The sequence below is a fragment of the Mastomys coucha genome, unplaced genomic scaffold (genome assembly GCF_008632895.1).
Source record: "Mastomys coucha isolate ucsf_1 unplaced genomic scaffold, UCSF_Mcou_1 pScaffold5, whole genome shotgun sequence".
NCBI lineage: Eukaryota > Metazoa > Chordata > Mammalia > Rodentia > Muridae > Mastomys > Mastomys coucha.
Window position 1 is genome coordinate 24,050,342 of NW_022196911.1, and position 11,274 is coordinate 24,061,615.

The window sequence follows — 11,274 nt, forward strand, 5'->3', positions numbered from 1 at the left end:
AAAAAAAAAAAAAAAAAAAAAAAGAGATAAGAGGTAAAGTTAACATGACTAAAATCTTCCAACATTATTAATAAAACGAAGAATTATAATGTAAACATGCCTTGTAAACTGAAAGTAAGGTCAGGCTAACGTCGCTGAGGTAAAGCCTAAGTCTTAGCATTAGAAACCTGGCTCTAAGTCTGTTTGTTTCAGAAACCAACTGTTGTTGAATGTACAGATAAACAGGACACACCCGTGTGGGCACAGACCTGCGTGGGCACAGACCTGTGCTCCTGGGTCTGAGCTCCCTTACCTGCCATGCAAATGCTTGGATGGATTCTGGTGGTGGGTGTATGCTTGCAGGGAAAAAGGAAAGGCGCAAATTCTGGTCTTGAATATTTTTTGGTATAGATATGCATATGTGACACTCGTATAGCATCCGTGCCACTGTAATATAAACATTAACTGTCTTATGCTTGTCAGCTTTTAAACACTGATTAACTTTCCATCCCAACTGAAGTTTCCCTCACTCTTCTCCCAGTCTTTTTCCCCACCTACCTTCCCCCACATCCACTCCTCCTCCTTTTGCCTTCAGAACAGGGGAAGCCTTTCTTGGCTATCAGTCAGTCTTGGCATATCAAGTTGCAATAAGACTAGGTGTGTCTTCTCCTACTTGGGCTAGACAGGGCAGCCCAGTTAGGGGGAAGGGATGCAAAGGCAGGCAACAGAGTCAGAGACAGCCCCTGCTCCTGCTGTTAGGGGTCCCACATGAAGACCAAGCTACACAACTAGAACATGTGTGGAGAGCCCCAGGTCAGTCGCATGCAGGCTCCCTGCTTGGCAGTCCAGTCTCTGTGAGCCCCTATCAACCCAGGTTAGTTGATTCTGGAGCTCTTCTTGTGGTGGTGCTTATCAGCTTTTTGTTGCTATTATAAATACTTGAGGCAGTTTTTATTTAAAAGGCTTGTTTTGGCTCATAGTTTTAAAGGTCTCAGCCCATGATTAATTGGCCCATAGCTTTGAAGCCTATAGTAAGGTAGCACACTGTGTTGAGGAGCATGGAGCAGATGAAAGCTACAGACATCATGGTTGGATCCCAACAGTTCTCAAAGGTGTTCCAGCGGTGTGAGACCTCCTATCAGGCCCCCACCTATTACAATTTCTACCAAAACCACCAAGCTAGGGACTCTGCCTTTAATGTATGAGCCTTTAGGGGACACGTGAGATACTAACCATAGCTCGTCTATATTCAGACATTCTCACTGGTGTTCTGGTTTTGGTATAGATTGTTTGAAAGTTTTAATTCCCATGCCTTGTTACTCTGAAGGGGTAGGCTTGAGTATGGGGGTTTGATGAGGGAGAGGATTTTTTTCAAGGAGGGTATGTCCATAGATTTGTATTTATTTGTGTGTGTGCGTGATGTATGTGTGTGTGTGTGTAAGTGTGTGTGTATGTGATTGGTGTGTGTAGGTGGGTGGGTGGGGGTAGGAGTGTGGTGGGTTGTGGTTGGTGTGTGTATGTAAGTGTAGTGTGTATGGAGGGATATGGGGGTATAGTGTTGGGGGGCAGAGGTCAACCATGGTATTTTCTTCTATTGCTTTCCACCTTATTTTTTGAAATAGGACCTTCACTGGACCTGCAGCTCATTAGTTCGGCTGTCTCTGCCCCCCCCACCCCCCCGTCCCCCGTCCTGTGCTGGCTCCCCTTCCAGCACTGGGTTATAGACACACATTCTCGTGCCCAGCTTTTCACATGGGTGCATGGGATCTGATCTGAGGTCCTTCTATTTATGTAACCGGCAGCTCACCCAGTAACATCTCCTCAGCCTGAATATGTCTATATCTTTTTTAAAGATGTATTTTTACTTCAAATGTATGAATGTTTGTCTATATGTATGTGCGGGCACCATATGTACCCGTGGAAGCCAGAACCCTGCATCAGCCCACCTAGACCTAGAGTTACAGAACACTGTGAACTGCTGCATGGGTGCTGGGAACCCAACCTGCCCCTTTACAAACAGTCGGTGCTCTTGAGTGCTGAATCATCTCTCTGGCCCCTATTTTTTTTTTAAGACTATTCCACATATTACTTTCACACCATTATTTGTTATTTTAAATTCTTTTAAAAGGTCTCTGGGTTTGGAAATTTTATGAAAGAAATCCACACGCCCTCTTTTTAAAATTGGCCAGTAAGTTCTGAGCTAGCCTGTGAACTCTGTCACAAAAGGTGCTTGTCATCGCTTCCCAGATTCCTATGAAGTTTGTAAAACTTTGGTCAGTCTCTTGTAAGACGTTTTATTGCGTTTGTTTCTTCAGTGTGTATATACGCGTGGGTGGGGAAATCAAAGGACAATTTCTGCGAGTCAGTTCTGTCCATAACCACAGCTTCCTAGGGTTTGACCGGTCCCCGGGGTTGGCAGCAAGTGCCTTTGTATATTGTGCCCTCTTACTTGCCCTGTCTCTTTTTAAAAACCACATTCATGATACTTTTTACAAAAGGTGCCTTGAAACATGGAAACTTTGTGCTTAGGATGCTTAAGTGAACAACTGAGAACTCCATGGCCACCAGCCATGCCCAGGCTCTTCCTCAGGATGCCACAGCCATTGCCTCATGACCGGGAAAACCAGAGTGCATCCATGTACTAAATACAGCTTTTTTCTTATTTTTAGGGAATACAAGAAAATGCTCACTGTTCCTCCACTGTGATGTACTGTCTTGTTCATTCTGCTGGGAAACAACTGGTAAGGTTCACAGATGAAGGCCATACCCTAAAAATGTACCTTTTAGCCTCCCTTTTATTTGATAATATGTATTTCGTCTGCGGAATTCATTGCAGTTGACATTTTCCAGTGTTTAAATAGCCTCAGGAAAAAGATCATGAACAAAGTCAGAAGTAGAAATAAGCCACGTGTGCTTTGGCAGCTAGAATGTGCCCTCTAACTCTTTCCTGGGGCCCTATAATCTGCTAGGCATAATGGCACATGATTTAATGCTGGCACTTCAAAGGTAGAGAGGCACATGGATCTAGCTAGGATCTTGAGGCTATCCTGGTGTACATAGCAAATTCTAGAACAGCCAGGTTGCATACTAGACAGACCCGATAATAATAATAATAATAATAATAATAATAATAATAATAATAATAATACAGCCCTCTGTCTGTCTTACTTGCTGTCCTGTATACATACAACTAATTCCTGTCTACACCAGGATTTTCTGGAAGCCTTGTTGGAGAGGGTGTGACCTTGTTGGAGGAAGTGTGTCACTAGGGGTGGGCTTTGAGGATTAAGAAGTTCAATCAGGCCCAACGCTCTCTTCTGCTGCCTGTTGATCCAGATGTAGAACTCTTGGCTCCTTCTCTAGCACCATGTCTGCCTGTGTGTCACCATGCTTCCTCCATGATGGTAATAGACTAAACTTAAGGCTGTAAACTGGCCACGGTTAAATAATTTCTTTTGGAAGAGTTACTATGGCTATGGTGTCTCCTCAAAGCAATGGAAACCCTGACTAAACTGTCTTGACTTACTATTCAACAGTTATAAGAGAGACAAGCATTTACAGACTGTAACTCCTTGGATTGCGAGCATTATTGTATCCATTGGTAAATCCTTACTTCGTGTGTTATATCCATCACAGTAAACATTTGGCAAATGTTCATTGAATGAATAAACACTTTGTTTTGTGTATCCTAAAAAGCCACATATTCTGTCAGCAGATATTAACTAAGTACATTCAGTGCATGCACACAGACCTTTGGTCCTGGCTGGCTGCTGGGAATTCTCCAGATTGATAATCAAATGCTTTCCTAAGAGCATCTTAAGTAGGACAAAGCAGTTCCTCATGCTGAAGGAAGGGCACCGAGAGTGGCCAGCCCTGCCCACTAGTACACCTCTGTTGCACACCTGTGTGAAGCACCATGGCCATCAGTCTCTTGGCACAACCTCAACAGGCCTACTCATGGCTTTATTATGGATCCATTCTTCTCAAGGCCTGTGACTTTATGAAGGGAAATGCACCAGTGCAGGGCACAAACACATGGCCTGGCACCAGCTCCCTGTCCAGTTTTCTTCTGTTTTGAGGGCCCTTCAGTACCCTCAGCACCAAGCACCATGCTTGCAAACATTGATATGACACAAAGAAATCAGATGGCTGGGCTCAGGAAGTTGCCGTGGTGGCTAAGTGGCAGAGTCCTTGCTTGGTGTGTGTGGGACCCTGGTTTCAGTCACTGACTGGGGTTCTGCCAGCTCACTGCTGAGCAGATGCACTCCAGTGCTCATGGGCTGGCACAACCCTAGTCCCCAAGCTAAGAGCAACTGTGAGAAAGACCATCTTGACAGGACTCTTACAACCTGCCAACAGAGTTTTCAGAAATCAGCCCTTGCCTTATACCCATTTGATTGCCCACTTTGAATACAAACATTGGAATAACTCATTGCCTTGTGCAATGTTTGATATTTTAACTGGGAACTAACAAGGCTTTGGGAGCAGGGGGCTGCCTTCTCTCTAGTTGTTTCCTCAGGAGCTAGCTGAGCCCTCTTCAGTTGGACATTCTCAGAGGATTCTTGCAGGGGGTGGAGGGCTAAAGTGATTCAGTGAGTCTTGGTGCTTGCCTTAGAGTAGCTGGCTCTTGTTCCCTCCCCGAGGTCAGCCTCAGATCTCAGCTGCTGCCACTTCTGAGGACTCTGGGCCTCTCAAGTGCACTGAGGAGCTTCGACTTCCTTCCCTTGCACACACTGCCTTTCGTAACCAGGAAGTGTTCCAGATTTTGTAATTCTAGGATCTCCTCCTTTTAACTGCCTTTGCTCAAAGAGAACATGCCCAAGTGCAAATATGCGTTCACTGAGACTTCAGATAAAGCTTAACAAGGACAAAGCAGTAAGCAGGGTGTTGTGGGGAAATGGGGACAAATTAAAGCAGTAAAGAGGGGTTGGGGCTGACTCTAAGGCCCCATTCCAGGAGCAATACATAAAAACATTAGGAGGGTGTTCGCTGTGTCTAGAATATGATGCATATATGCACACATATATACTTGAAATATATATACACATTTTATCCATAAATATATAATGTATCTATCATATATATCCTAGATATAAAAGATAGAGGCTAAGACAGGCTGAGATTCAAGCGTTGACACGGCTTACTTTGTAGTTTGCTCTTGGCCAGTACTTTCTTTTGGTCTCCATCTGTCAGGGATGATGATACTAGAAGCCAGAGCCACCTTGTAAGCCATGAGCACACAATGTCAGGCACCTCTGGAAATATGCATCCTGTAGATCTGCCCCTCTCTGCTGTCAGAGCTGTTCTGTTTGAGTGGTATCCCTTTCTGAGTGTTGCTGGGGACTTGAACCAGGCTCTTGGGAATGTTAGGCAAGTGTCCTACTACTGATCTATACTCCCTCGTCCCTAAGAAACAAACCCGCAACTCATGTGGCTCTCTTAGTTTCTAACTTGGTAAAATGTGTTCTGTGGTTGTTTTTCATATGATGCTGAAGCACCCTTCATCTACCAAAGGTGCCAGCGCGTCATGCCTGTGAGCTGCAGGTCCCTCCAGATGTCCCTCGAGATCTCTGCTTTCCTGCTCCCTAGGGCTGCTGCTTCTGTCCAGGGGCCCACTGGCTCCACCCAAGGCTCATCTGTGTAGTACTGCTGCCACCAGGACACCTGCAGCCAACCTTTCCTGGAACTGAGGTCAGTCTCTGGAGCTGCCTCTGCAGTGTGCCCAGAGGGCGGGCAGTGGGCTGTGTGGCCTTTGCCACTCTGGGCTTGAAAAGAATGGGAATAAGTGAGAGAATGTTTATATTCTTATATAACCAGTAAAGGGAACGGTCTATGTCTTTAACCAGAATATTTTTTTTGGTTTTTCGAGGCAGGGTTTCTCTATGTAGCCCCGGCTGTCCTGGAACTCACTCTGTAGACCAGGCTGGCCTCAAACTCAGAAATCCGCCTGCCTCTGCCTCCCAAGTGCTGGGATTAAAGGCGTGCACCACCACCGCCCAGCCTAACCAGAATATTTTTATTTCCTTTTTGAGATAGGGTCTCAGGTAGCTCAGGTTGGTTGAACTGTGTGGTGGAGGAGGATGACCTTGAGCTCTCCTTCGTCCTGCCTGCTAGGTACTAAGATTACAGGCATTTGCCACCATGCCCTGTTTACTCAGTACATCGATTGAGGCCCGAGTTTGCTTCCCAGACAGACTCTACCAACGGAGCTCCATCCCAATCCTTGAGGCCTTTTAAACTGTGACCTTTTTATATCCCTTTCTGGTGGAGAGAGAAAGTTCATCTCAGTTAAATGAGCACCTGGCCTGGCTTGGCTTTAACTGGAGCCTCCTGACCCCCTCTTAGCTGAACTGTTTATGGAAACCTTTCATAAGTACAGATCTAATGAGATTGCTTTGTGAGTAAAGGCACTGCAAGTGAACCTGGTGACCTCTAGAACCCACATAGATGGGAAGAACTGACCCACACTACAAACAGCACATACATAGAATAAATAACTCAAAATGCCATATTAAAAATTTTAAAATAACCACAGCTCTTACCAAGTCGTTAAAACATTGCTCTTTATCAATCACCTAGCATTGTCTTTAAGACTTTAAGCAAGTCATATATGCTACACAGACGAACCACTGCCCGCAGCCCTTACAAGTTAAAATTATAAAAGCTTTTGAGATTGCTTGCTAAGTTGCCAATTGGTAACCCTTTTGTACTGCTGTAGCTTTTTTCATTTTCGATCTTGTATTTAAAAGCCATATTTTAAGGTATGGCAGCTCATGCCTCACTCGGGAGGCTGATACCACAAGTTAGAGGCCAAGACTGCAAGACTGTATCAAAACAATCCATATTTTAAATTTATGTGTCAAATTTCTTTACACCTTCAATGTATAAATTAGTTTATGTCTTTAAAAGGCAAGATATTTAGTCCTGCTCAATGTCTATTTTAAAAAGACAAGATGTTAGGTTTTTAAAAGTGTTTTTAGATTTCTCTCATTTTTTTAAACTGTGTGTGTATGTGTGTGTGTGTGTGTGTGTGTGTGTGTGTGTGTGAGGGTGTGTGTGTGTGTGTGTGTCTGTGTGAGGGTGTGTGTCTGTGTGAGGGTGTGTGCCCTTGAGTGTGAGTACCCAGGGAGGCCCCAGGAATTGGATCCCCTAGACCTGGATTCCAGGCAGTTGTAAGCTGCCTGCTGTGGATGCTGGGAATGTAACTTGGCCCTCTCCAAGAGAAATATGGAGTCTTACCCTCTGTGCTATCTCTGCAGCCATAAAAAGGTTTATAGAAATTATTTTTAACTGTAAAAGTAAAAACAGGGTTTTTTTTTTAATTTTCATTTTTGGTTTTTGGTTTTTTAAGACAGGGTTTCTCTGTGTAGCCTTTGCTGTTCTGAAACTCATTCTATAGATCAGGCTGGCCTCAAACTGATAGAGATCCACCTGCTTCTGCCTCCAGAGCGCTAAGACTCGAGGTGTGCACCACCACTGCCTGGCTAGGGGTTAGCTCTTCATCCCATGTGCTCTGCAGTTTCCAGCCACTCACGTTAGAAGCATATTAGGTTTTGCACATTAATGAATTATCTGTGTGCCTTCATTGACCGAGAGCTGCTGTTTGGTTAGTATCAGCCATGAACACAGCTGATGAAGTGAACGTAAACTGTCCACGCGAGTCACCGTGCTTGTCCCCACGTGGAGAAGCCTCAGGAGCCCTGTGCTTCCTTCGCCTTCCCTCTCGCCCAGTCTTCACACCTGGGCTTCCATCCCTTCAGCTTGACGAATGGGACCCACCTGACTAGGTGTTGCTGGGTTTACCTGAGTTTATTCAGACCACCTACTTCTGCAGCAGGCTAGCAGCTCAATGTCTCTTCTTCTTTTAGTTGAACTGCAGTAAAACATAAGTTTTGAAATGCATAAATGCATAAAACATAAATGCATAAATTTTGTTTTTGTTATCGCTTGTTTGATAAACTCTTAGCAGATTTTCCCACCAGTTGTGGGTGCCAGAATTAAATGTTTACATTTATCTGTAATTTAGGACAGATACTTTTAGGACATGTTTTCTCATGCCAGATGTGATGGCATGTGCCTATAATTCTGCCAGGAGGCTGGGGCAGAGGATCACTATGAGGGCAAGAGTAGCCTGAGCTACCTAATGAGTTTGAGACCAGCCTGGGCTACATGCCAAGCCCTTATCTCAGTACCGGTGATGGGAAGGAGAGAGGGGCTGGTGTGCATAGGGAAGATTTGGGTTCCAGTATGTGTAATAATAGTAAGAGGAAAAATTGGCTAGTAGATACAAAAGAGGAGTACTGATTGTTTCACTTGTACAACTGGCTAACTCTGTGTGTGTGTGTGTGTGTGTCTGTGTGAGGGTGTGTGCCCTGCTGGGCTCCTGGGTCAGAAGGCATCAAAAGCCCCAGGCCTAGGCCTCTGCTTCTCTCTCCCACAAGGCTTAAAAACCACCTGTAGCCAAGACACTAAGTTGAGTTTTCTTGATTTTAGTTGGTTAATTTAGTGCATGTGTACACACACACACACACACACACACACACACACACACACGCCATGGTACAGGTGTAGAAGTCAGAGGATAATTTTTAGTTCTCTTTTTCCTTTACCTGTATCCCAGGAATCAAACTGGTTGTCAAGCTTGGCTGCAAGCACTTTTACCTGCTGAGGCCCTCTCTGGCCTTGGTTTTTTTTTTACTGGTTTTATGTTGCTTAAAGCATAAAGTCAGTCAAGGCTGGGTGTTCTGTAAGTAAGAATATTTTGCTATTTAATGGGACATGCATAATAACTAGAGCATCTGGATAGTTGGTCACATAAGAAATAAGAAATAAGAAATAAGAAACACCACATACAAAGCCGGGTAGGTGAGGGAGCGCATCGGGTAACTGCATTTGCCTCCAAGCCTGAAAACCCATGTGGTGGGAAGGAGAGAACAAACCCCAGCAGGACAGGTCTGTCTTCTGGCCTCCACAGGTACGCCATGGCCCTGTGTGTGCGCCCATGCATACACACAAAAATAAATAAAATGTAATGAAGCATGTTAAGAAAAGAAACATGGAGCTGGGCAATGGTGGCACATGCTTTTAATCCCAGCACTTGGGAGGCAGAGGCAGGTGGATTTCTGAGTTCGAGGCCAGCCTGGTCTACAGAGTGAGTTCCAGGACAGCCAGGGCTACACAGAGAAACCCTGTTCGGGGGGTGGGGGTGGGGGGACACAGCAGTTGCCACAAAGTGTGAGCTCTCTCTCTCTGAACATCCAGAATGGTGTCTTTAGAGCATCAGAATGCCTTGCTTTCCTCTAAGAGCATGTTCAGGTTTAAGGCAGCAGAGAGGAAGGTGAGAGAATATGGAGGAAAGGGCCTGTAGTAATTGATTCCCCAGGCAACCATGCTCTGTTTCCGTGTCGCTTCAGTTGTCAGTTGTCAGTTGTCCATCTTTAAGTCTTGATCTCTGGTTGTTGTTGGCACTGTGACAGCAGGAAGATGGCGGTGCTGCAGCAGCTCATGCTCCTACTCTGGAAGAACTATACTCTGAAGGTAAGTGCAGGCCCAAGGAAGGGTGGCCCTCAGCCGATCCCCAGGGAAAGCCCTAAAGGGCGGAGCACTTGTGGATGCACCAGGCCAATCATTTCTCTTGTAGAAACGGAAGGTTCTAGTGACAATCTTGGAGCTCTTCCTGCCCCTGCTGTTTTCTGGGATCCTGATTTGGCTTCGATTGAAGATCCAGTCGGAGAATGTGCCCAATGCCACTGTTTACCCGGACCAGTCCATCAAGGAGCTGCCCCTGTTTTTCTCATTCCCTCCACCTGGGGGGAGCTGGGAGCTCGCCTATGTCCCTTCCCACAGTGATGCTGCCAGGACCATCACGGAGACAGTTAAAAGGGAACTCATGATCAAGATGAGAGGTGAGACCGGGGGACTTAGGAGGTTCTCGGGGTTTGGTTCTGTGTAACTGTGTTGCCTCCTGGGTACAGGGAAAGCCGAGTCCATACTCCGTGACTCATCATGTTGGCTGTATGCCTTTGTTAATCCCTGGGCTACCTTGTCTCGATACAAAGTGAGGTTCAGAGGCCTGGCCTCCCATCTGATCAGGGTTGAGAGGCCCAATGAAGAAACGTGTGGCAGTGTTGGTGGCAGTGTTGGTCATATCAGGCTCCACGGCCACATCTTGTGAGAACAGGGACAGGCAGGTATTACTCAGTCCAGGCAAGCTGTGTATTCTGGGAGCAGAGCACAGTTCGAGTACACGGGGCAAACAAACTTCCTAAGATGGGGTTTCAAGGGACAGCTCTCATGTCACTGGAGGCCTGTGGAGGGAGCCACCCAGGCAATGTATGCTAGCCTTTTCTATATCTTTGCTTTCAAGATAAAACTATTGTCTCTTTTCCCTCTTCCTGTTGGCACATACTTCTTATAACTTGTTTTACCCAACAAATGATTACAGCAAAGCCCTGTATATAAAAGGAGGCCAGGAGACAGAGGTCACTTGAGCAACTCCAATTTTTAAAGCTTGGTGGCACACACCTTTCATCCTAGTACTTGGGAGGCAGAGGCAGATGGATCTCTGTGATTTTTAGGCCAACCTGGTCTATATAATGAGTTCCAGAATAGCCAGGGTTATATAGAAAGATCCTGTCTTTTAGTAATAATAATAAATTAAAATAAAAGATGAAGCCTGCCATGGTCAAGTGTGAGAGAATCAGGATGGGATGAGCAGGAGAGGACTCACTGTTGCTGTCATAGCCCGCAGTCCCTGCTCTTCTTTGTGACAGTTTTCTGTGACTCGGCCTTGCTGTGGGCCTGCTACACCACGCTGATCCACACTGCAGCAGGGAGACTAGCTGCTGTCTAGTCCTTAGCTGTGACTGAGCAGGTCTGTCCACAGCAGACTAAGTGGCTGCCAAGACAAAAGCCACTTATTCTTGAGGGTTTCCAAAGCTTTGGACGATCTTCTCCGAATGCTACCTTTTATCTGAAGTGTCCCTACATTCCCGGGCTTTTCGAGGGCCAAGGATGGTTGGGCAATGTGTGGTTTGGTGCTTTGTCCACAGTGCACGGCTTTTCCTCTGAGAAGGACTTCGAGGACTACATTCGGTATGACAACCACTCCTCCAATGTGCTGGCAGCTGTGGTATTTGAGCACAGCTTCAACCACAGCCAGGACCCCCTGCCGCTGGTGGTGAGATTGACCTCCCTGCACACTATACCCTGTTCTGAGCCTCAGTACCCCTCACATCCTACCCTCCCCTGCCGCTGGTGGTGAGATTGACCTCCCTGCACACTATACACTGTTCT

The 11,274-nt window shown here is 45.9% G+C and overlaps 1 protein-coding gene across 5 annotated transcripts in view; it reads left to right on the top strand.

Annotated features, from left to right (window-relative positions):
- Positions 1 to 11,274, top strand: part of LOC116078496 (ATP-binding cassette sub-family A member 3) — a 53,050-nt gene that overhangs the window by 3,270 nt on the left and 38,506 nt on the right. Inside the window, exons 2-6 of one of the 5 annotated variants that reach the window (XM_031353745.1) lie at positions 2,649 to 2,720; positions 5,475 to 5,670; positions 9,393 to 9,516; positions 9,620 to 9,884; positions 11,031 to 11,158. In XM_031353745.1, the coding sequence (XP_031209605.1) occupies positions 9,463 to 9,516; positions 9,620 to 9,884; positions 11,031 to 11,158 (447 nt within the window). In that variant the 5' untranslated portion in view covers positions 2,649 to 2,720; positions 5,475 to 5,670; positions 9,393 to 9,462. The remainder of the gene's footprint in view (positions 1 to 2,648; positions 2,721 to 5,474; positions 5,671 to 9,392; positions 9,517 to 9,619; positions 9,885 to 11,030; positions 11,159 to 11,274) is intronic. The other 4 variants (XM_031353747.1, XM_031353746.1, XM_031353743.1 and 1 more) reach the window with 4 other exon arrangements.